This window comes from Mesocricetus auratus, unplaced genomic scaffold (assembly GCF_017639785.1).
Source record: "Mesocricetus auratus isolate SY011 unplaced genomic scaffold, BCM_Maur_2.0 Super-Scaffold_100006, whole genome shotgun sequence".
NCBI classification, from domain to species: Eukaryota; Metazoa; Chordata; class Mammalia; order Rodentia; family Cricetidae; genus Mesocricetus; species Mesocricetus auratus.
In genome coordinates this window covers 46,809,214-46,836,151 of record NW_024429190.1, presented here as the reverse complement: position 1 = coordinate 46,836,151, position 26,938 = coordinate 46,809,214, and the positions used below count along the sequence as shown (strand labels likewise).

The following is a 26,938-nucleotide window of genomic DNA, read 5'->3' as shown; positions in this document are numbered from 1 at the left end:
GCAGGAATCTCTCACTCCTGACACTAGGTGATGATAGGTAACAGCCACACCAAGTGTACCAGGAAGGGGAGTCGTGTGATAATTTATTAGAGAGAAAAGTCACTTATGTGAGAAGCTAAGAACTGAGATCAGCACTCTGCTGTTCTCCAATTTCGACTGCAGCCCCAAGAGAGATCACTTGAGAGCTCTACCTACACAACTCTTGATGGAAGCTTATATAAGGACAACAGAAGAAGGAACATGGTGTGTTAGTTCTTCACCTGCTTGGCCTTGACTTCTCAACACATCCTTTCCTTCACTGGATGTGTTGGAACCTACTTCTCCAGGGAGTCCAGCATATACAGAATACCAGCTGAGACACCCAGCTGTTAAATTCTGCCCATGAAAACAAGACCAGATCAATGTTCCAAACATTTATGTAATCAATGCCAATAATTTATTTTTTAGAAGGGCTTTTGGAAAAGAAAATAATTTTAACTAAATATGCAGTTATATGTATTAGAACATTTTTGAAGATCCTTTCTTGAGTCATTTTGTTTTGCTTTGCTTTTTAACTTAAATGCTTGAAGTCTGGATTGTATCTCATTGTCATATATCCTTTGATGGCAACCAGTATTGCCTGCCCTCTGAAATCAGTAGTTACAGAGAAGAATATATGAAGTTTTAAGAGCATAGGGACTCAGAATACAATTTTATTTTTGTTCCAACTCTTTTGGTTATGTAAGTGTTTGTGCTTAATAAATTGTCTGATTGATTTCCTACCTTACGCCAGAAACATGTACAGTTTACATGAACACTGAAGACACAAAAAATTAACTTGGATTTCAAGACTTCTAAAAATTAACTCTTCGAAACACACACACACACACACACACACACACACACACACTCACACACAGGACCATTTCCCCAACAGTTCTGCCAGAATGTATACCATGCTCCAAAAATATGTGTAATTAAATTCATCTGCTTTGGCACTATTACATAACTTAAAAGAAATTATGACCTAAAAATATATTATTTCCCACTGTTCAAAGCTGTATGCTTCCCTGAAGTTGAAGAATGCATGCAAATGCCTTACACATCTAGAGAGTTCTAATAAACCATCCTAAACAAGATAGTGGCGCTGAAATAGGTACTGAGATGCATTTTGTTTACTTTAAAATTCAGAAACATTTGGGGAACCAGACTTTGGTCCATGGAAGTTGTTGAAGTAAATGTTTATTTAAACAACAACAACAAAATAATCATAACCAAAAAAAGGTAATTATAATATACAAACTTTATTTTTAATTCAAAAACATGACTTTCTTTTTTAAAAAAGCTTAGAAACCAAATTTTAGCCTTTGTTTAATAAAATGAGCCTTTTCCTGGCAGAAGCTCCCGTTAGCCAGCACAGCTCTTACAGCGCTGAAGACCATTCTCGTTGCAAGCTGTACACTTCAGGGCTTTGAAAGCATCCGTAAAGCAATTTCGAAACACTGACATCTTGCTTCCATGGCACACGGAGCATGGAAGGAAGCCAAAGCCTCCACAGGAAGGACACTCGTGTGGATGCTGTACTCTCTGCATGGGGAGGCAAGAAACAGGAGAGAACAGAAAATGTGTTAATGAAAACAGTTCAATCAGTATTGTGAGATGTTGTAAAACAACATTGGTATGAGATAATTGTGGCTATGCACTTAACAGCAACTGTCATTAATGTCCAGGAGACCTAAGGGAAGGACAACTGCAGATTCTTTCACTTCCTTCCTTGATGGTCATCTACAGCACAGGCTTGGTTTATAAACTCTAGCAAATTTTAGGCGAAATATGGAAGGTAGCACATACTTTCAAGATATCACCACAGGAAAACATTTTTTGCCAACCAAATATAATAACAAGAGATAATTATTTTTATGAGAAGAGAATACTTTTAGCTTTCCCTTTTGAATCTCTTAACAAATTTCTGACTTCTAGAATAATACATCCAATAAAGAATTCAAAAAAATCGGAAAACTATGAGCTAAAGTTTGAAGGAGAAACTAACAACCAAAGATGCATCATTTCATTGCCAATTTGAATAATTCTTTAATCTTTGCAAAGCAGTTTCAAGTGTTTCATTATACGATATCTCCCCCCTTTACCTTCCCCCTCCACATATAAACATCATCTTCAAGAGAGACACTCAAGCATCATTGCCCTCATTTGATAGTGAAGAAAACAGACACAATATCTTGAGACATTTATGCACATCACAAACCTTTCTTAATAGTTATCACTCCACCTCAAGCAATGACAAAGGATCTAAAATATAGAAAAAATACAACTAAGCTCTGTATGGAAGACAGTATTTCATAAAACATTCACATTTATTTCAGTTTGCTTACTTGTACATGTTAGCTTTCTCAGAATCCACTGTTGGAACTCATCATACCAGGGGTGATTAGAAGTCATAGCAGAAGGAACGCAAAAAGAAAACTGATGCTAAGTTTCTGACTTAAAATGCAAGAATTGGCAGCAATGTTTGAAAGTCTGGCTTTGTGCAAGGTTAGAAAATGTAGGATACACATACACACACACACACACACACACACACACACACACACACACACCTGCAAACATGACAAACTCAGAAAAACGTATTTGAGCCACACAGATACATACAGTTTTGCAATGGAGAGTCAAAGTTGCTCATAAAAATCTCTAAAAAATTAAAGAGGAACCTGAACTAACTGGATTTACTCTCCTATTTCCTACTACATACAACTAACAGAATCCAGAAAACTAATAAGTAAATGTAAATGTATTCTCATAAGTAATTTCAGAATTTAGAAAGTAAACATTAGAATACAACTGATTTCATGCATACATCCTTGGAACTCTTTTCTTGTATACATTTTCCTGAAAACTCACTTACTATTACCCTTTTGTTTACCTGTTACAGTAAGACACAAAACTAATGTAATGTCTCATTTTTAACAGCACAGAATTACTTTGATGGAAAAGAGGTGTTGCCAATCTCAAGGAAACAAATTTGAAACTGAAAATGCTACAAAGATTGAGATTCAAAGATCTCCAAAACAGATAGATTGAATGCAAGTGGTAATTTGATGATTTTGTCATCGTTCTGTGCAAGAACTGATCCCTATAAAGAAAGGTAAGTTGAACTTAAAATTTTTGTAATGTTAAAATGCTTTAAAAGTATTTGGAGGGAAATAAATAATATACTTTAAAAGCTAAATATAAGGGAATTTGGCAAGTAATAACATCATCGAATTTCAGAAAAAAATGATCATGTCAATATATGCTTGACATCACTTTACTTGTGAAAGAAGGATACATTCAAAAATATCAAGCTGGTCTTGTTAGTAAACACTTGTAAACTCAGAACTTCAGAAGTATAGCGAGGAAGATGAAGAGTTTACGGTTATCATTGGCTGCATAGAGTTTGAGGCAAGCTTGGGAGATGATAGATAGGTAGGTAGATAGATAGATAGATAGATAGATAGATAGATAGATAGATAGATAGATAGATAGATAGATAGATAGGAGATAGCATCATTTCCATAGTAATTGCATCACCTAGCAAAACAGATGTTAAGCCAGCCTACAGCTTAGAAATAGAGAGCAACAGGGTCAGGAGTCTAAGATTCCATCCATTTCTGTAAGATGGTAGATAGTTTGGCTTCCAAGTAGAACATGATTGCCACGTATTGAAAATAAAAAATAAAGAATATTCAGTTAAATTTAAATTTCAGATATATCACAAATGATTTTTATATAAACACACAGATTTCCTTGGAAATAAACTACAAACCATTCAGTGTTTACATGAGATTAAAATATAAGTGGGAATCAAGCTTCTTTGGCAGACTAACAGGGCAGGTGCTGTCAGGCAACAGGAGGGATGTTTGGAAAACAGCTGTTTATCAACCGATGTAAATTATTTGGTAGTTTAAAAAAATGGGCCTCAGCATTTCAATAACAAATATAAAAGAACACCAGGTGAATTTTATCTGAAACCACCTCCCACTGTGTTCTGGGGCGCTTGTGAATGATGAAATTTTAAAATAGCATATGGTTTTCCCAAAGAACGTATTTATGATGACAAAGAACAGCAAATCTGAAATAAACTGTGAGCTCCAGTCAACCACCTAGTCTCATTTTCTCCTCCTGTCACTCGCTCACCCTGAACATCGGGTTGTCAGTACACAGAACTCAAAATTGGAATGCAACAGAATTAGAATTTATTTTACATCATAGATCTGAAATAAAGCCTACAAAATTACTTTTGATGAATAAAAACATCAAATATTAAATCCACTAGAACCAAGAGTCTTCTCTGACTTCATAATTTAGCTGAAAGTCACAACCAATAAATTTTCTAAGAGAAAATTAGCATATCAGTGCTGAAACCCACATTCTTGTATTGACAGAGCCACTGGTATAACAAGGCCACCCTAAAATCCTCTCTTGGGAGTCCTTGAATTGTGAAATGAGATCTTGCTTTGATTACTTGGTTATTGACAGGATTCAATGAACTAATCCACACTGGGCAAATAGAAGGCTGGCTGGCACACAGTGAGGTTAGACATCTTAAGCCATTGTTCTATTAATATATCACTACCTTAATAGGCACCAGCTGTTGTCTTCAGATAAATAGTTCACAGTCACATGACTCAACCACATTCTATTATGCTGGGTTATTTGATTAAATGCATCAATATTAGCCTTCTAGTCTAAGAGCTTGTCCCTAGAAAGGGAAAGTAAATATGTTTTTAATTCATTTGTTCATTTTTATGCTTATGCCACAGTTGTGAAGCTATGAGACCACTTCTATTCTCATTTTTTAAAATAGCTATTTTAACGATTAACGTGAGGCAAGACATGGCTTTAGCGTCATGTAAGTGGTCCACTTGGTCAATTGCACATGGGTAGAGATGTAGGCTATCTCCACTAATAAGTACCAGTCACTCAGCTTGCCAGAAAATTATTCACTTGATCAGTATACATGGAAGCATTCTTAAACCAGAAAATATAAAATTATTTTCTGATTTCCTTCTCTTGACCCCATACAACTGCTAAGCCTTATTCCTCACCTTCATTTGGGATAAACACTAAGCATTGGACTTGGACTATGTATGACTGATATGTGGTATCCAATAATACAAATCAGAACTGCATAACCTGCCTAATGTCTTACTATAGAATACACAGTTGTCCATCTTCTAGGACATGAAAAACAGACCATGGTGTTATAACAGCTCACTCCCTGAACCTGATACACTAGATAAATTTATCAACCAGTCCTATGTCTTGTCATGATAACATAATATGTCCCACTTACCTGTATATCATTTGAATTGAGAGTCACAGGAACATAGCTTTGTGACTATTATCATGGACTTTAGAGTCAGGCTGACCAGATTCAGAAATTAAACATTTTCTATAACATCTTGAGCAAATGATTTAGTCTCTTTCTGTGCCTACTACCTTAATGGTAGCATGGGAATAATAATATAACCTATTTCAATCACTCAGTATATATAAAACACCAACACTTGCTACATAATCAAGATTTAAATGTTTCTACCCTGTGAATATTTAACTCCTGCCAAAACTAGCCAGAGTATTGGATGTTCATATTTAAATATTGCATTCTCATCCACTTTGAATGATCATCTAATGCTTCTCTAGGGTCTGCCTCTTTATCTGGGTTGACTTTTATTAAACTCTAGTTCCCTCATGGGTAGGATTTCCTGGATGACACAATTCTCTACCAGTTTTACTCTTTGGACAAGAGGTCCAACTGAATTGTAGCACCTTGCAATTGTTGTAACAGTAGAAGCTATAGCACAGCATCCCTATCAAAATTAGGAATAATATTTGCACCTTAATTGTATTAATTGTAAAATTGAGATAAGCATTAAAAAGAGTAAAACGATTTTCCAAAGCCCTGTAAACTGAAAGAGAAAGAGCATTTACATTAATCTAGCATGTAGACTTCAAGTGGCAGACTAAAAGAATCATGGATACAAAGGGGTAAATGTTCAGAGTAGTTATACGTCTGCACAAAGAAATATATGGAGACTCAAGTGGAGAATTAAAATGATTATCTTAGAGTTTCTATTACAGTGAACAGACATCACAACCAAAGAGCAAGTTGGGGAGGAGGTGGTTTATTCCGTTTGTATTTCCAGGCCTCTGTTTATCATCAAAGGAAGTTAGGATAGGAACTTAAGCAAGGCAGGAACTTGAAGACAAGATCTGATGCAGAAGCTATGGAGGGGTGGTGCTTACTGGCTTGCTTCACATGCTTTGCTCAGTCTGCTCTTTTATAGAACACAAGACCACCAACCCAGGGAAGGCACTGCTCACAGTAGCTTGGGCCCTCCCCCATTGATCACTAATTAAGAAAACACCTTATAGCTGGATTTTTTGTTTGTTTGTTTGTTTTTGAGTCAGGATTTCTCTGTAGCTTTGGAGGCTGTCCTGGAACTAGCTCTTGTAGACCAGGCTGATCTCGAACTCATAGAGATCTGCCTGTCTCTGCCTCCTGAGTTCTGGGATTAAAGGCATGCAGCACCAATGCCCTGCTACAGCTAAATCTTATGCAGGCATTTGCTCAACTGAGGCTCCTTCCTCTCCAGTGACTCTAGCTTGAGTCAAGTCGACATAAAACCAGTCAATATAATTCTATCTACATAAGACTATTTATATTTAAATTTAAATTTAAAAATTAAGTAAAATTTAAAAATCCATTTCCTTTGGAGATGCAAGCGAGAGAATCAGGAGTTCAAGGTCATCTTCAGCTATGTAGTACATTGGAGGCCAGCCTGAACTAACTGAGACCCACATCTCAAAAACAAAACAAAACAGCCTCATGTTCCACATTCAATAGCCACCAGCAACCAGTGGCTACTATCTTGGACAGTTCAGACACAAAGTATTTCCATCATGGAAGCAAGAGATACTAGAAAGGGCTATCTTGGAAAGGAATGCAGCTGTTAAACTAAATGCCTTCAATATTCAAATAGCAGTATAAAATCATCAGGTGTATTCTGTAATACCATTTACATAACATTAAAACTTGCTCAGAAAATTATACAACAAATAAATAATATACACTATGCAAGTTTTATATGTTAAATAAAAGATACATATTAACCTACATTAATGGTTTTATTTAATTGAAGTGATCTCTAGGAACAAAAATGAAAAAAAATATACCCATGCAATTATCTCTATCTTTATGGAGTTTTAGGCAAGTGCACGCTCTCATTCGATGCCTTCTAAAGAAGGAAGGTACATGTCCAAAGTCACATGGCTATCAGTAGAGCTGAACTGCCAGTAAAACTCTCAAATTTTAATGCCATAACACTTCATAAATTACAAATTATGTATGTTAAGGAAATGTAGGAAATTAGATCATGGCATATTTTCTTTCTACATCCCCAGGACACTCCATGTTCAGAAGCACTTTATTGGACCACTGTGTCTAAATGTAATTCAACTGTTAATATTATGGCAGAAAATAGCTCCGAACTTTTCTGAGTTACTGCTGTGTGCAAGCAAATCTTCAAGCAGACACTGCTGTCTCCCAAAGGAAAGTTCTTGGAAATCATAGCTATTTAAAATATTTGTCAAATGAGTTAGCACAATTTGTTTTTCTTCTGATAAAGACTAAATATCAATAAAATTAAGGACTGTGGAGCTAAATTTGGGGTGTAAATCAAATAACCAAAAGAAAGTGATAAAGGAATCCTTTGGCAACCATACAATATGAAAAGTCATGGAGATTAGAAGGTAGAAAAGACTAGAGAGTAGTTTTAGAACTAGTTCTACAGATAATAACTATGGACTTCCCAGGAAGTAAAATGAAATGAGGAATTGGAGCAGTAACACTCTAGGCAGACAGAACTTGCATAAGTAAATGGTTCTAAGAGAACAAAGAGGCCACTCAAGCTTTGACTGATGTATAAAGTATGGCAGAGAATCAAAAATAAGGTTAGAACAAGAAGGGTCAGTAAAAGCATGTGGATGCTGGCCTGCCTTCTTCACCTGGGAAAACTCTGGATAATTATGAATGTATAATTTTCACTCTTAAAAGCATTTCCATCTGGATGATAAAGCATATGATCTCCCTATGTGCAGGAAGAAACAGGCTGGCACAATCATTTAACAGAGAAATGCTAAGGGTTTTCTGGTTACATATTAATTTAGTGCACTATATATTCAAATAATTTTGTCTCTCGTGCTATAATTGTAAAGGGTAGGAACAAAAATTAAAACATGTGTCTCATAGAAATAGCTTTCCCTTTACCTTCATAAACGATGAAGAAATCCATGGGAATAAGTGGGCTTTAAGACAATTGTCTAGTTTAATACTTCTTCAACACTGCTATTATAGAGAATTAGTCTCAGATAAAGCCAACGAAAAAGTTCAGTTAATAGGATGAGGTTGTTAGAAGCAGATATTCAAATCACCCTAGTTGGAGCAAATGTGATGGCAGGTGGCACCCAATTAAAACTGTCACACATATACCATTACATGTTTGTTTGAACATGGAATAAAAATTCAACTAGGAAACCAATTAGAATCAGCATGTGCTTAATATTTTCATTTCTAAAAATAAGTTGTTAAAAGCACAATTACCTCGATTTTGGTTAAGAGGTCTTGCAGTTCTCCTGACTCGTTCATTGACAAAATTTTCTCAGCACCCTATTAAGAAGAGGGGTAGGAAGAGAAGAAAATCCATTGTGTTAGTATTTGAAAAGCCAAAGTCATAGCCAGGAAATGTAACTCACAAGATAATGAACATAACCTTCACCCTCAGCTCTGAGTAAACAGAGCCAAAGGCCAACAGGTTCTACTGTCACATACCCATTCCTGGGTAAGGGTCAACGTGGGCACTGAGAAGGCTGCCAAAAGGGGCAAGTTCTGGGAAGTACTAGCTGTCACATCAGGCTCAGACGAGGATGCATACAGCACACCCATGGAGCCTAGTGCCAGCTCTTCTATCTGGCAAAGGCAGCTTTAAGCAAATCCACAGCCTGACTAATCTTCTTCTAGTCTTTTTCTACTCATCCTGCACAGGGCCCTCCTTACAGCCGTGCATTTACCAATAACAGCTAAGAAAATCATCATCATTAACCCAGCACTATTGTCAGACAGCAAATATCATCTCCTTTGATATAGTAAACTCTGCTATTAGCACAAATTGGCTCTTTTTTTGAGACAGGGTTTCTCTGTATTGTTTTGGAGGTTGTCCCGGAACTCACTCTGTAGACCAGGCTGGCCACGAACTCACAGAGATCCTCCTGCCTCTGCCTCCCGAGTACTAGGATTAAAGGCATGTGCCACCAAACCCCGGCTCACAAATTGACTCTTAGTAACATTAGAAAACAATCCCAAGGTCTACTGGAAAGAAAGCAGAAAAGCAGTTGGAACACAGGCAGGAGAACTGCTCCCAAGAATTGATGTTACTGTGAGAATAGGAGTCATCTAGACACTTTCCTACACATTAAACATGGTTCTTTGAACTAATCCAGTTGTCCATCCTGTCTATACTTCTTCTTAGCACTCCTCCATTCGGTTTCTCAGAGGACAGGGATGGGAGGGGGACAGTTTGGGTAATTATTACTAATCAACAGCTAAGTCCACATCTACCTCAATCACACTGACCCTGCACTGCTTAGAGTATGAGTGTAACCCACTTTTTCTTAATGAGCAAGCCAGGGAAGAAGATTAAACCACATTTTTATATCCCTATTTGTGGTAAGTACAGCAAATACTCATTTAAGAAATAATAAGATCTTAGTTCCCATGGGACTCAAAGTATATTTTCTGTGAATACATGTAAAAGAACTATCCACTTCACAATGAGATACTAATGCTAAAAGAATAATGTGTGGGAAATCCCAACATGGGCTAAAGATCTTCTTGCTAAGGCTGCAGAATGCCTTCTGGGGTTAGTAGCTTTTGGTCACTTGATCACTTGTTCGGATGATGAAGAGTGTGTGGCTTTTTTATGGAAGTGTAGGCTATTTCCCCATGTTGCCTAGGAACCTCTAGCTCTTGTTTCATTTTAGTTTAGTCTACCTTCTAACACACAGCAACATCAGAAATGTCAAGTCAGTATATTAAAACCCACTGCAGACAAACGCACAGGGAGACAGAAAATGCACAGAGCCTAAAAGGCAGATTATATTCATTTATTTGTTGATAGTTTCACCAGGCACACAGGCAGATGTGACAGTTGACATAACACAGGTGACGGAAGCCCATTGCCAAAGCATTAAAGGTAGAAACTTAGAAAGAACCGGTAATGTTTTAGTTTTTCGGCTTCCCATTTCTTTTCCTGAGCTAACCGGGCTAAAATGGGAAAATGCTCTGGGGAATTTGGCACAAGAACTAAGGCAGCAAAGAGAATACACACCTCATTTTTCTCAAATGAAAGCAAATGCACAGCAATGACAACAAACCAAGTGAATGCCCCATAGAAGCTATGGCCACACAGCTTCCCAGGTCTTCTCTAAGCAATGCATTTTGCCTCCATCAGTTGTATAGAATACAATAACAGCTGAGAAAGGATCTAGTTCATTGCCCTTAAATGCATGGAATTTTCTTTTCATCGACCAAATAATTTCCGGGGTATAGATTCTATCTCACAGAAGATGGCTAAGCTTTGCTCCTATTAAGGTCTATGTAAAAAAAAATAATAATCCCAACTGGCAAGATAATTGGATATCTAGTGGACAAGTGGTGTACCAAGTGCACAAGATTTAGAATAGGTTTCCCAGTTACAGGGAGCAGACAGCTGAATACCTGCTGCCCTCCATCACCTGCTGCAGCCCAAGAGACTCCATCATTCCTCCTCAACCAGTGCTCGAGCTGTGCCTAGAAGCCAGTTTCTAGTGTCTGTACCATGGGCTAAGACTCAATGTTAACCAAAATTTCCAGCTCCCTACTGGGCCCAGCATCCCTGTCTTCGACTCTTTGAAAGTGCAAGATCTTGGAGTGAGATGGACAACAGCATTCTAGGATCCCTCTGTATGATCCAAAGAGCAGAAGCCAGAATGAAGATTTCCTTCCATGCTGAGGTTCAGAGCACTTATCACAGAGGGTGCCATTGTTCCACTCTTCACTGCATTTGAGTATTCCAAAAGTCGCATACACTCCTTTATTTTCAATTAAATGAATCCAAGTTATTAATTGGCTTACCAAATTGTAAGTGTCCACAACAGAGAATGTATCATCTCAAACATTGACAACGTTTTTTTCTGGTTAGTATTTGGCTAAGAATATCAGATTTTGAAACTTTTCATCTACAACTCTGCCATTTAATCATAAGCTACCAAAAATAAACCATACAGTTATGTGATCCAGTTTACCAAAACCTCCAGGATAATCTTTATCAGTATTTCCCTGTGTTTTTCATTTATTAGGAGTCATCCTTCCTTAAGATAAATTTAATCCTGAAAAGAATGATAATAGGATAGTACTAATACATAAGGTAGATTACAGGCACTTAGTCATTGCTACAAAGTAATCATAATTGTCCCAATTTTTAAAAGAAAAGGAACTAAAGTTTGAAAAGAAGCAAGAGTATGCACAGAGTGGAGAGAGAGAGAGAGAGAGAGAGAGAGAGAGAGAGAGAGAGAGAGAGAGAGAGAGAGAGAGAAGGCTTGCTGATCACTGGGAAAACAGTATTCAAACCTGAGTCTGAGAACTATGGGGGGACCAGGGTAGGACCTGCTGTTCATTAAATTCCCAAGACATTCAAATGAGTGAGTGGCACTTTGCATGGCAAGGGCCCCACAACCACAATGAGCATGCCAGAGAAAATTGAAGACAACTAGTTTAGTGTTATCCATTTCGGCGCTGTGTTTTATTCAGTTATTTAGACTGTACTGTGTGTGCCAGGACAGGTTCTGTCTCACAAATGTTAATATATATATATATATATATATATATATTACACATTATATATATATATATAGTAACACATAAATGTCTATATTGTTTGGGTTTTGTTCATATTTACTTATTTATACCACTTCATTTTATGACAAACACAAATTAAATTAAGTAACTCCTATACCACAGCATAATAAAAAAATATTGAATAAGATTCCAAGAAAAAGAAAATGTAGCAAAGAAAAAGAAAAGAGATCCCCAAATGGCAGCTATGGTTAAGGGTTACACTTGATTGTCAGATCCTCAGAAGAAGCGAAGTCTGTCTTAGCACAGGAGCCCAGACATCAACTCAGGCCAGAGAAGAAACGGCTCATATAACAAGTAATACCCATGCTTTTACTGACCATAAAAATTTTGCTTTCAATAAATGCTATTAGAGAAATTGCTCTTGGAATCAGCCAGTAAAACTTTTAGCCTCCTGCTAGCTTTAAAGAGGACTCTTTTATTTCTTACTTAATTGACTCCCTGCCATTTATTTGTTTCCATTTTGTTCCATACTCCACACTGCTCGTTAAGTGGTCTTCTCATGACTAACATAAAACCCACACTCTCAGCATGGCCCACAAATGTCAGCATTGCTGGTTGACCAGTTCCCCCAGAGCTATCCCTTGCTACTGTAAGTTCCCAAATATTTCCCCTCCTGCCTTCCTTGACTTTGACACAGAGGCTCCATCCACAGTCTGAACTTTTCTTCTGTCCTTCTCACTCACCACTAGGAAAACTTCAATACATTATTCACACCCCCATTAAAATGGCAAGTCTCAATAAAGCACCCTTGAGTTAGTTTCTCAGGAAAACCGGTCATCCTCAGACCACAATTGCCTCACTGCACAGCAAGCCATGTTGACAGCCTTAGGTCCACAATGATCTGTGTACCATCAAAAGCTCATGAATATTTACTGTACTATTTACCTTCAAAACTGTGCAGTAAATACAGCAGGTATTTCTTATAATCAATACTATCTCAACAAAGATAAGCAAACTAGGGAAATATCACATTGTGTATTTGTGAGGTACAAGAAATCGTGCTAATGTGGCTCACAAAAGAGTGTCCGATGAACAGAAACACAAGCAGAGGAACACTGGGGATACACTCCAGGTCACTCTCTGGAGAGGACCAGGAGGCTAGGACTGGGAGATCCTGCCTGGTAAGTAAACCTTCTGCTGTGTAATCAGGAGAGCAGATGGCACATTTGGCACTAAAAGAGCTCAACTAGAACCAAGCTCCATCCCTGCCAAAGGATGTGCTCAATTAATGTTTGTTGCTATGAGTGCCATGCCCACCAGAAATGGGAGCTCACATGCACTCTGTTTGGAGAGAAGCCACCTAGTCCCTGCTGATGAAGTGAGTGTCTCCTCTAAGACACAGCTCTGGATCTACTCCAATGTGTGGCATGCTCCATGGCACCTCTGGAGTTCTACATCAAATGCTCAGACCTGGAAACTGTTCAAAACAGGTGTAGCAACATCCCAATAATGTCAAAAGCACACCAAAGACTCCTGTGGGTATTTTAATTTTAAAAAAGCATGGCTTTCCTATGTCCCTGCAGGAACAGTTAACTGCGGAATTAACTAAAATAATCGACTTATTGAGCAATTATGTAACACAGACCCTTGGGTGTCAGGAAATGCCTGCCAAAGACAATGTCTTTAGCTAATGTAATTAGTGTTGAACCACTATCTTCAGTGCATTTGAAAAGTGCAATTTTTCAGTGAGGCCAATCTTGACTTTCACAACAAAATTGCAACAGAAAAAAAGAGGAGCATGTGAGTAGTTACTTCCTCCTTCACTGAAAGCCACCTTTCTTCAAGTTAAATTAACTTGATATTATCAAGTCAGTAAGTTTTTTAAGTGACAATATTGACAACTGAGTTAGCAAAAGTCTGAAGATTGTTCTCCATAATAGATGCAAGTTTTTGCTTGTTGCTTCCCCAAATTCCCTTTGCATGAACTGATTTTTTAAATTCAGTAGGTAAGATCACTAAGACTGTACCGATTTAAATTCTAATGCCTCTATTTACAAGTCAACTTCAATAGCTAGTTGATGTGCTTTAAGATTCAATGTGTTCATTAATAAAATTGATATAAAATGACTACAAAGTTGTAGGGACAACATGAGTTGATAGATCAGAGTCTAGAATTGAGCATCATACTTGATTGGAAATTCAAAGAAACTCAGTCAAGTGCCACCCAGAGGAGTAAATTCCTTAAGGAGATCAGTCCACAAACAAATAATGAAAGATTTGTACAGGCCAGAAAGTGTTTTCTATTAACTTAGATAATGCTACTATACGTTGAAATAGAATGTGATGTATCTTTTTAAGGGAAAACAGTGGTTGAGCTTAATATGTGCTTATTCCTCATGATAGATATTGAAAAGAAAGACCTAAGTTTGTAGTTTATACAAAATGGAAGTGGTGGAACTAAGAAGATGGTTAAAAATCCCTATTGCCGTTGCAAAGTACTTGGCTCTCAAAACCCATGTGGTAGATCACAGTCACCTCTAACTCCAGTTTCAGGGGGCTGACACCTTCTTCTGGCTTCCACAAGCTTCTGCAAGCATATGGTGCACATACTCTCTCTGTCTCTCTCTCTGTGTCTCTCTGTCTCTCTGTCTCACTCTCTGTCTCTCTCTCTCTCTCACACACACACACACACACACACACACACACACACACACGTACACAATAAACCAATCAATAAATTTTTAATAAGAACAGTGACATGAATTTTGAGGATTTTTTTCCAGGCCCTGAAAATTTCCAGCCAAGTTGGAAGATGGCTAAAGTGTTGCTCATCATGGGATATTTATTTAGCATTTAGTTAGGGTTCCCTGAAGAGTCAAAAACAAATGAAAACCTAAGAATAATTAGCTAACGAGTTTCTGAAAACTGAGTTGACAGCTTCTCTGGAACAGTATGGATATTTAATCAGTCAGCAGAAAAAATATTTGAGGAAGACTCACATTGAGACAGTAATTGAGAAATATAATTAGATGATCAAAATGTTAATTAAAATTCCATTCATTGGAAGGAATTCCAACTTGAATGGGCTCTCTTCCCAGATGAGAACTGAGGGAATTTGAACATAGATTGGTTACTGAAGACAGAGCATGGCAGAGCTCACATTCAACAGGCTCCTGCATTATTCATGTTACTAACAGTAAAATGATCAAAGCCCTGAACAACAAACACACCATACCCAGCTGCCACCTCAGAGGACTCTTCTGTGGTGCATTTGATGGTCAAAAATAAAAGAGTATCGCATTTTAAAGGTTTTGCAAGTAAAGAAGCATAGATAGCCTAATGAGAGTTCTCTCTAAACTCACGATGAAAACACCATCTAGCTTCTGAGATCCTAGCAGGAAACTGATGGCATACACAAAAGATAATATTAAGGAACCTTCAGTGGAGGCCCATGGTTCAGAAATGTAGGCAAGGCTTGGGAAATAGCAGGCTTCGTGATGCACAACACACCTGTCAGCGCTGGGAAACTGTTGTCCCAAGCTGGGGGGGGGGGTTTCACTGGGAAGCTGTGCACTACCGTCCTCCTTGTGAGAGAAAGCACCACAAGGAACAAGCTAAGAACAATCCAGCAGCTGTCCAAGCAGCATCTTGGCATGGAAGAAATAGTTGACTCAAACATCTCAATTGACTAGTTTTGTATTAACTTCACACAAGATAGAGTGATATGAGAGGAGGGAGCCTCAACTGAGAAAATGCCTCCATATGATCTAGCTTTAGGCAAGCCTGTGGGGCATTTTACTAATTAGTGACTGATGTACATGATGGATGTGGTGCCATCCGTGGGCTGGCGGTCCTGGGTTCTAAAAGAAAGCAGGCTGAGCAAGCCATGAGGAGCAAGCCACTAAACAGCACCCCTCCATGACCTGTGCATCAACCCTCTCCACCAGCCTCTACCTCCAGGTTCCTGCCTGCCTGATTTCCTGTTCTGACTTCCTTCATTGATGGGTGATTATGGAATATTCCTTTACACTGTGTAAATTATGCTGTCCCATCGTTCTGGGGAGACTGAGGATACCTTCATCACCGACGTGGTGGTGGGGCTCTGCACTGGGCAGATCAAGACTGGTGCCCCTTGCTGATCTGAGCGTCTGGCCAAGTACAATCAGATCCTCAGAATCGAGGATGAGCTGGGCAGCAAGACCAAGTATACTGGCAGATGCTTCAGGAAGCCCCTGGCCAAGTAAAGTGGGTAGAGATCCCTGGAAACACCTGCTGCTTAGACCCTGTCCTTGATGTCATCATGGCGGCTCAAGGCCAGCCCAGTGCTTGTCCCTCCCATGCCACCGCTTCCTTAGACACCTGGAGCCCTGCTGGAGACCCTAGCTTTGTAACTATCGGATTGCCTGAGTTGTTGTTTCTGTCACTTCACTTGTGAGCTAGCATCTGGAGCCCAGTGTAATCTCTAGGGCGGCCACGGGCAAGACCCTCCACCCCAGCAGTTCTACATACAAAATAAAAGCCTCAGTCCTTAAAAAAATCCCAGATATTGAACACTGAGCTGTTTGCACTGTTGGAATTTGGTATTAATCTTACTGTAAGTGTGCTCTGGTTCTTCCCTCTGGAGATTTTGTATTTTTAAAGAGACTGAACTCTTCATGTGTTTGAATTTGTAAAGACTTTGGGACTCTTAAAGTTATTTATGTTTTATATTGTGATATTAATAATCAGCATGCCATCTTGGGGATAAATGAGAAAGGAAATGTTCTCGTTGATAGGGATGTGTTTGTGTATCAAATTGATACACAATTGTGCTGGCTAGTTTTATGTCATCTTGACACAAGCTATAGTCATCTGAGAGGCAAGAGCCTCAACCGAGAAAATGCCTCTATAACATCCAGCTGTAGACAAACCTGTACAGTATTTTGATAAGTAGTGATTGAACTAGAAGGACTCAGTCAATTGTGAATGGGTGGGGCCAGTCATGGGCTGAAGGTCCTGGGTTCTACAAGAAAACAGACTGAGAAAGCCTTGAGAAGCAAGCCAGTAAGCAGCCCTCTGTCCTCTGCATCAACTCCAGCCTCCAGGATCCTGCCCTGTTTGAGTTCTTACCCTCAATACATTTGATGATGAACTACTATGTGGGACTGTGGGTGAAATAAACCCTTTGCTTCACAAGTTGTTTTTGGCCATGGTGTTTCATCACAGTGTAGTAACCTAAACTAACACCTCAACCCCCCACCCTGCCTCATCAGACATCTCTTCTGTCTGAGCACAAAGTCCCTGGAAAACACAAAATAACAAGCAAAAGTAGCAAAAATCAAGTAAATTCACTCTTTGGACACCATTCCTGTGTGGATTTATTTATTCCATATTTTAAAACAGAGAAAATCCAGATGTGAGAACCTTCCTGTAGTCCCATAGTGGAAAAACTCTAGCAATGAAAATGAAATTGTGGCCTCAGCCATACAATGAATTCTGCTTTCCTCTGATAATTAGCTTTTTGAATTTGGACAAATGACTTAACCCCTCAAAGCTTGAATTTCAATTAGTCAAAAATATTTCCCGTGTATAGAGTTTTGAGCAAGAAGTGAGACAATTATTTAGTATGTGCTTAGCATCCTGCCTGCCCCACATAGATGCTTTGTAACAAAAATATTTTGCTGTTGTTTTCATAAGACTAACATTTGTGAACTATCTGCTAAGCCTAATCCAAAATTATTTCTGAAATTTTACATAAACCCGCTTTTATTTATCAATAATAAAGATCTACCTAAACCACTCAACTATATACACAATCCATGCTTTGTTCATTTTTTAATTCTAAGACAACTACAGGCCCCCTGCCTTAGCCTATCCAAGTGTTTACAAGAGTATACCACCAGGATCAGTTAAATTCCTACTTTTTAAATTAGCTGTAGTGACCTTCTCTCCATCCCCATGGCAGTGCCATTGTCCATCCTTCCTTATGGTGAGAACATCTCCAGAAAGCCATTAGAAATAATGTTCACATCCTGAGTGAGGTAACCCAGTCACAAAAAGAGAAACATGGCATGTACTCTCTCATATATGGATTTTAGACATAGATCTGGGGAGGGCCAGCCTACAATCCTATGGCCAGAGAGTCTGGGAAACAGAAACTTCATTTAGTGGCTGATCAAAGAAGAGGCAGACTCCCTCGGTTAAGTACTGAGCTGAACTCAAGAAAGCCAGTAACAGAGAGGGAGGACTGATGATCAAAGGGATTAAGACTGGGCTGGTTTAACCCCCAGAAACAGCTGACAAGACAAAGGTTAACTCTTGAATCCCAGGCATCAGCCTGGGAATCCAGCATGGGACTGATCAAGACCCCCTGAATCTGGGTGTCAGTGAGGAGGCCTAGGTAATCTATTGAGCCTTGGGCAGCAGATCAGTACCCATCCCAAGTATACACACGGACTTTGGACTCCCATAGAACAATGTGAGGTGCACTCTCACCCTGAACTCTTGGGGAAGGGTCTAGGCCCTGCCCTATATGAAATGACAGACTATGGACACCCCCAAGGAGAGCCTCACCCTCCCTGGGGGAATGAGGGGATAACGGGGGGGGGGAGGGGGTTGGGGGGAGGGCACAGGAGGAGGGGAGGAAAAGGGAGAGGGACCTGGAACTGACTTGTGAAGCAACCTTGTTTCTTATCTAAATTTAAACTGGAAAATAAAATAAAAAGAAAGAAACTTAAAAAAAAGAAATAATGTTCAATATAGGGCTAAGTTTCCCAGCCTCTAGGGTGTTTGAGTGTACCCACCTCCTGGGATATGTCCTTGACATTTAAATACAAGCAGAAGAAATGCATGCAGTGTCTAGGCCATTCTCTTCAAAACAACCTTCTCATCCTAAAAGTACATTAATATGATAGAGTTAAGACATCTTTAATTATAAATTATAAACGTGGGATGTTCCAAAGATAGTTACATGCAAAGAACCACTCCTGGGTGGAGAATTCCTTATCTGCGGGAGCCCGACCTAGCACTGCAGGCTTATTAGAGAGACCAATCAGTCTTTCATAAGGACCAAAGCTTCTGATTCATAATGATAGCTGTGTAGCAATGTAAATGGATAATTAGACAAATACATATGTGTGAATAGATACGTTAATATGAAGAGAAGAGAAGAGAAGAGAAGAGAAGAGAAGAGAAGAGAAGAGAAGAGAAGAGAAGAGAAGAGAAGAGAAGAGGTGTATCTTGGATGCTTGCCCCACACATCATCCATTGGGATCCTAATCCCAGTGTTCTCAGATTAGGTAGTGGAACCTTTGGGAGATGATCAGGGCATGAGGGCACAGGCTTATTGAAGGGCATCCCTGTAAAAAAAAAAAAAAAGAATCCAAAAGCAGCTTTACCTTGTTCAGCATGCTAAACTGGGGAAGAAAAAGACTGTCTATGATTTAAAAGGAGGTCCTTCAGCAGGCACAATATCCATTTGTGCCTTGATTTGGAAGCCTACAGACCTATAAGAAATACATTTATGTTATTTTTAAACTTTCCCTTGGACTAAGACGTGTGCATTTATAGATAAATACTTATGTATAGGTGGAAAATAAAGAGGTAGACAAGAAAGACACAGAGAGTTTCATAAAGAACAGAGTCTGGCACAAACTCCTGGATGCCACCAAAATTTAACAATTTATTTTAGCTCCAGAGTTAAGAAGTAAAATATGATACTAGTAATAACCTTTACAGATAGATTTCTGTTTCTGTCCATCCCTCCAAGAACTCTACCTGACAGATGGTTATCCTTTTTGGAAATGAAGAAATTATAATGCACAGAGGATGGATAAACCCAGCCCCCCAATAGCAAATCCTGGCAGTCCTTTGCCTTCTCTCTCTGCATTGGCCTTCACAGTCTCCTGAGGATTTCCTGTGTCTGGATGGTTTGAACCAGGAGGATTTCTTAAGGGTGGGGCAGAAGGGAGATTGCTCACCGGCACAAGCTGGCAGACCCTCAGGAGAAATCCTTGATGTTCTCCAAGCACCATTTATTTGATCTCCATTACATCCTACAACGGTCTTTCAAAATCTTATGTACTAAAATCATAGAAACTGGTTTATAAAGACACCGGGAAAAAAATCAAGAGCTACGAAAGCATGTATTCAAGATAACAGAGCTCCTAGGTAGCAAGGCCAGAATTGAAATATAAGTGTGCCTAGCATGCAAGTCCAGATTCATTTAGGTTCACAAGTGTATTTAAAATAATGTCTGCCTTTGAGTACACAATATGCAAGTACTATATTAACACATATCAAGGCATAGTTTAATAAAGAAAATATTAAGTACTTGATAAATAGGATCTATTGCTACTCAATATTAGTGTTGTCATTATTGTTTTTCCTATTGCCACACACTAAGATAGTACAATATTATAAATATTGCCAAGTATATTTTGATGTCTGGCAAATGAAAGCAGACTTTAGATCCTGTCATTTCTTGGGCCTCACTGACTTTTTGTATTTTGTTTAAGTCACCAGTAGTGAGTGGGAATATAAACTTCTTATTAAAAGAGCATAGTCTTGTCTGTATCAGATCCATCCAGAGAGAAAACATGAAGCATCTTTGTTTAGAAGATGAGCTAACTGAAAAGGCACCCATCTAATTACCATTAACCTTAGCACCCATTCCATAATTGAAAGCATATCTAGAAATAAAAAGCAATATTCTCAAACCACATCAATAAAGAAAACTAGAGAAGCTAAAAATATATCTATAATAGTAAAGATTAAATTAAAAAGTAGATTCAAATAATAAAAAGTGAATTTGAAACATTGAAAACTATAACTAGTCAAGAAAAACCTGGAGAAAAGATATTAGTGGTATAAAGTGTTATGACCAAAACCATAGAAGAGTAAGAACACTAAGATAAAGAGATCCCTAAAAACATTTTTAAATGAAAAGAAAGTGAATAAAATACCTGAAAATATAAAAATAACCAGTAAAATTCTATGAGGCAGTTGAATAAAAGCCAAAGGATTTTATGATAATATATAAATCAGTGAGCCTCTAAACAAAGTACAGTTGTCCACAGGGAAGTGATCTGAGCTCCAAAAGTAAATACTCACATTGTATAAACTGTAAATCGACCATCAGACACTTGTTCATATCAGCATCCCCAGTGGTACACCAGAGTCATTTTATCACTCCACAGTCAACCCATTACTAAATCTTCTGATTGGCATGAAATGTCTGTTTCTCATGAATCCAGGAAACAGATCCTGAATGGTGGCCTCCCTGCCTTCAACTGTGCCCATATTACCTGTTATTGTTCGGGTAACCCTGCAGAGCAAGGCAGGATTCTGCAGCCTGGCACCTTGATTATTTCGTTACACACTCCTCCCCCTTCAGTGGAACCCTTTACTTCAACAGCATAAGGTTGAACAATATGGAATTGTCAAAGATGATTGAACACCAATAATTTGGAACCATTAACATTTAAAGATTCTGAATTAGACAAGAAAGCAATCACAGAACTAAAACTAAAGGATACACTGTAAATTCTGAAATGTACCCAACCAGTCTTTCAAGACCAACACAACCTCTGGGAAAATTTGGAAATTAAAGATCCTGGGAAAGACCCTGAAAATTAAAATCTCATTCAATGCAGACCACACTTTTCTGTTGCTACTTTTTCTAAGTGTCTCAGATTATTTTTATTTTGTTTCTGGAATTATAGCCTATATCCCAGGTATTTGGAGTATAAAAAATAACAGTAGAACATCTAATTTAGCAGCCACAATATTCAAGTGAAATACAAGGCAGATAGCACAAGTGTCTGGAAATTATAAGCAAGCTATTTGAAAGCCGTCAATAAAACATATCCTCAAGGACTTCCCTAACCCTACTGAATACCTCTCTGTCAATACTGATGATCAAATTTAGTATTTGAGCAGGCTAGAAAATCATACTTCCACTGGGATGTACCTTCAGCCCTTTTGTTTTTAAGATGGGGTCTTAATATGGAGCCCAACCTGGCTTCAAATTCAAAATGGCTCTCTCAGCCTTCAGAACACCTGAGATTACAGATAGGGACCACCATGATTGTAAGGATTGGCATTTTTAAGAGCACAGATAAAAAGTTATCCTTCAACAAAAAATAGCACATAATTCTGGTACCTTTCCTAGTTGTGTAGAGTAAATATCATTGATGCCTAAATTCAGCATTTTAAACTGAATCCCTTACAACAGTAAAGTCTCGCCCAGCTTTGCTGAGTGACTTGGAACATGCCTGTAGTCCCAGCACTGAAGAGATAGAGGCAGAAGATCATCCTCAATGACACAGCAAGTTCAAGTCCAGTCTGGGATACATTAGACAGTCTCAGGAAAATAAATAATCACACACACACACACACACACACACACACACACACACACACCTAAATGTAGTCAGAGGGAAGGAGATGGGAACTCTTACAAGCTTTGCAAAGTATAGGATCATACTCTATGCTGTTACTATTCACTGAAATGTGATGAGCTTTACCCTCAATTATCTTCAAGAAGAAGAAAATTAAGATGCCTATGTCTAAAAAGAAAGAAGAAAGTAGAGATTTACTGTAGGTCTACTTTACTGTGGGTACAGTTAACTTGTCTCCAGAGAAAGGAAATGTGGCTTTGGTAGAAAGGCATTCAGTTGCCCCTGAGAAGTAGGGAGGAGTTGCATCAAAGGATAAAAGTGCGCACAGTCCATGTACATGGCTCGAAAAGCTATGGATTGGGAAGAGGCCTTATTGCCTCTCTACATGATTTGGTACTAATATAATCACACTATGAGTGCATAATGCCTATGTATCTATATGCGACTTGTATGTAGGTATGCGTGTATATGTCTCTGTATATCTCTGTGAAGGGATGTGAAAGTGTGTAATAAAGAAACAGGTCATTGCAAGGGTGAAAAATCTGAATAACACTTGCAGACAAGTGATGAAGCTGTGGTTCTCTCAAGTTGTCTTTGAATACAAGTCTCTCCTCTATCTCTCCTCATCACCCCCAGATCTTGAATAAAATTTAAGCAGTCATATATACAACAAAGGCATCATAAACAGAGACCAGAAACATAAAGATGAAATACACCCAAGGCACAAGCAATCATCAGAACCCAAATATCGCTACCCCTAGCCCCCTTCACTCTCAAGAATCCATGAGGATCTTGGGGATTTGAGCTAAGAATGGAGTCTTTCATCTCTACTCATCAAGACCACTTGGCATCTGCTTTCTGAATTGGTCATCCATTAAGTCATTTGTCTCTATGTTCTGTTGATGCAAAATATTTTATGACAAATTAAAGAGGTATGATATACACAAATCAATAGGATAAACTATATTTCCTGGCAAGGAACTAAATATGCTAATTTCCATACCACTTTATTTGTTTTTAAGTCCGCTCTCAAAATTTCACTTTGAAATACAAAATTCCAACCAATAACAAAGAACTGAAAAAACATGGCTTCTATTTAAACTTACATTTCAAAGGCTTTTTTTTCTTGAAGCAAGACCTTCTGCTTTAGGGAGAACTCAGAAGCCAGGAAATGTTAGGAACACAGATATTTTTCTCACAAAAGCCCCAAGTGTGAAAGACTAAGCACACCAGCCCAGACATAAATCCTGGAGGTTTCACAATAAGATCAATGAGCACTTTTCTCATTTTCCCCTTTGCTTCTTCATTTTGTTCTTCTTCCATTTTTGTGTGTGTGTACGTGCATGCTCATGTATGCTTGCATATGTGTGGCACAGATCTCTGCACATGCACGCGGAGGCCTGCGGGTGATGTCAGGAATCTTCTTCAATTGTTCTTCCTCCTTCCAAAGTCTTTCAATTAAAAACACAGAGCTCACCAGCATGGCTAATCTTGGTACCAGCTTGCTCTAGAGATAGCCCATCTCAATCTTCTCCAGCTGGACCTGTAGGCAGGTTTCCATGCCCACCTAGCATTTATGTGGTGTTGTAGTTTCATCCTGTTGCTATGATAAATATGACTTGCTCTTGCAGATGCATTATTGAATGAACTCAGGGCAAGAGTACAATGAGGAACTTGATGGCAGGCCTGCTTGCTATTCCATATGACATTGCCTCTGGCAAAGGAATTCACACACAAAAAAGAGGTACACCAGCCCAATGGAAGAGGCTACTTACTAGCTGGTACTCACGTCAGATCATACTCAGCTAGCTTTTTTATATCACTCAGGACAACCTGCCTAGGGATAGTGATGCCCGCAGAAGGCTAGGTCTCCCTACATCCGTTAGCAACCAATGCATTCCCCACAGATATGCCAACCAACCAACCTAAATTAGACAATTCTTCAACTGAGCCTTTCCTCTCAGATGACTCTAGGCTATATCAAGTTGGCAGTTAATCACTCACTAGAACATGAGTCCTGGAAATTCAAATTCTGATTGTCACTCTTGTGTATCAAGCACCTAAACAGTGAGAAATCTTGCCAACCCCCTCATTTTCCTTTGCAAATCTTGGCCATTTTGATGGCTTTCTATCAACTCATTGAAATACTTTTAACTTGACATTCATCAATATGTTTGTGATATGGTCTTTAAGCATCATAATTCGGTGTCTGCCTTTTTCAGATACACTGAAGTAATCTTCACACTCAACCAGGTTGCATGTCCACAGAGTGCATTGCTATGAAAATAAAAGTGCAGAGACTGACAGAGTAAAAGTTGCAGGACAAGTTTACTTACATATTAAGAACAGAATCCCTCTGTGGATGGACAGGCCATGGGGAAATGAAGAGGGTGCATTTGCTAGCTTCTTATTGCTATTGGATTTTTATTTTTGCTTTTGCTTTTACTTTTTGTTTTTTTTTTTGGTTTTACAAGACAGGGTTTCTCTGTATTGTTTTGGAGGCTGTCGGTCCAGCCTGGCCTCGAACTCACAGAGATCCGCCTGCCTCTGCCTCCCAAGTGCTGGGATTAAAGGCGTGTGCCACCACCGCCCGGCTTGCTTTTACTTTTTCAAACAATACACACCAAGTGAAAAGAAGCATGGTTGAGCTTTGAGGCTAGGACTGTAGGCTCTAGTTAAGAAGATCTTATTCAAAATTTTGTTGCCTCACTTTCTAGTCAAAGAGTCCTGAGTGGGTCCCTTGAGCCTTCAAAACAGATGTTATGTCTTCCCTCCTTCTAAGATCCCAAAAGAAACCCAAATAAAATTTACCCTGGGGACTAGTGAGATTATTAGACTTACCTAAAGAATATGGGTCAAGGATTACTGGCAAGAGTGTGGATGACCCAATGCAGCTTCACTATGAAATCTTTATCCAGCATGAGTGATGGCTACCCCACCCACAACACTGGAGCCCTCTTCTGCTGACCTTACTCAGACTATATGCTCGATTATCTCCCAAGACTGGTCCATGTGCCTTGGGGCATAATTGCATATAGATGGGAGAAAGGACCAGAAACTCAGGTGAGGGTCAGTCAACCCATTCTTCTGTGAACAAATGTCAAGTTCGTGGTGATGGACTCTGGCAAGCAGACACAGTTGATCTCATAAAGATGGTGGCAGTTTCACTCAGAGAACCATGCTGTGACTCTCCAGTTGCAATAGTAGGGTGTAATAAATCTCCTCAATAAAAGTGGAGGGACCCAGTAGGCTCCTGTGTGAACAATATTCACTAGGGTACCTGTTAACCGTACACTCAGTAAATGGGGGCATAAACTAACTGTTAACCTCTTCTGCTCTAAATGGGAATTTGGGACAATGGAAAGAAGGCTTAAGGGTAAGGAACTTGTGTCACAAGGCTGCTGGGGACCTGAGATCAGATCTTCAGAACTACATAAAGAAGGTGGGCATGGGTATGCCTCTCTGGGAACCCCTCCAACCTGACTTCTCGTTGATAATTCTATTTTCAATCCACTTAAAAAATTTAAAAAACATGATGACATGATTTTTTAACCCCAGTGCTGGCAGAACAGAGTGAAGGAAATCTCCAGAACTTACTGGCTAACCAATCTAGCCCATTGATAAGTGCTAGGCTAAGTTAAAGACAGTGCCTCAAAAAATTAAGGTCAAGAATGATAGAGAATGATACTGGTGTGCTTCCAGCCTCCACATGGTTACGTTGCTCCTTCTAGGAACTACTGCAGCCCAGGAGGGGCAGCCCCATCGTTATGCAAGGCTTGGGGAGTCAGAAAGTGCAGAAATTCAAAATCAAATGAAACCGAATTCAAAATCTGCATGTTCAGCTCCAGGCACCTACTATCCTCATCTGCCAAAGATTTTAGTCAGTGTTTGAGTATTAGCCAGGACACAACCTGTGTGACAAAAATAATTTCAGGTCAATGAAATCACCATTTGCCAAACTATTTTGTAAATAAAATAAACTGAACCAAGTATTTGAAGTTTCTCATAGATGCCAGAAAATAAATACAATTCAAGTCTGTTACAAGACATTTTCTATATAAAAGTCACTACACCGATGGGTAGTCATTTCTTTTTAATATAGAATGTTTCTACATGCATATTACTTAAAATATAAAGCACAGACAAAAAGTTTGACCCAAAGATTGTCCAAGTGGTTACTAGCTACACACAGTAAGAGGCTAATGTGGGTGGAGTTAAGGAAAAGAAAGACAAGTGGACAACATTCAGGAAGACGTAAAGCACTTATTCTTTAAGAGATTGTGACTAAAGGTTTTTATATTATGGTGAAGCAGAGACGCAAGCCTATATATCCACATCGTAATCTACTGACATTTCGTTAATGTACTGTCTTAAAATTTGTGGTATTTATTGACGATTATACTTTGTACAAGCAGTATATTATTTTGGCAACTTCTGTAATTGCAATTTTGAACATATATCACAGAGTCATCTTCATAACATCATAATTAAGGATGCTAGCTCTCTATAATAAATTTACGTTCAGTATTTCGGGGCTTGCTATATAAATTCACAAGGAAATGACTACTTGACTACAATTTGGGATACAAAAAATAACATTTGAGCACAAATAATCTATAGGCTTACTGGA

At 38.7% G+C, this 26,938-nt stretch overlaps 1 protein-coding gene across 1 annotated transcript in view; it reads right to left on the bottom strand.

Annotated features, from left to right (window-relative positions):
• Positions 1-1,316: 1,316 nt before the first annotated feature.
• Grxcr1 (glutaredoxin and cysteine rich domain containing 1) overlaps positions 1,317-26,938 on the bottom strand; it is a 139,097-nt gene continuing 113,475 nt past the window's right edge. Inside the window, exons 3-4 of the mRNA XM_005074353.3 lie at positions 8,639-8,704; positions 1,317-1,566 (exon numbers count right to left, since the gene is read on the bottom strand). Of these exons, the coding sequence (XP_005074410.1) occupies positions 1,387-1,566; positions 8,639-8,704 (246 nt within the window). The 3' untranslated portion in view covers positions 1,317-1,386. The remainder of the gene's footprint in view (positions 1,567-8,638; positions 8,705-26,938) is intronic.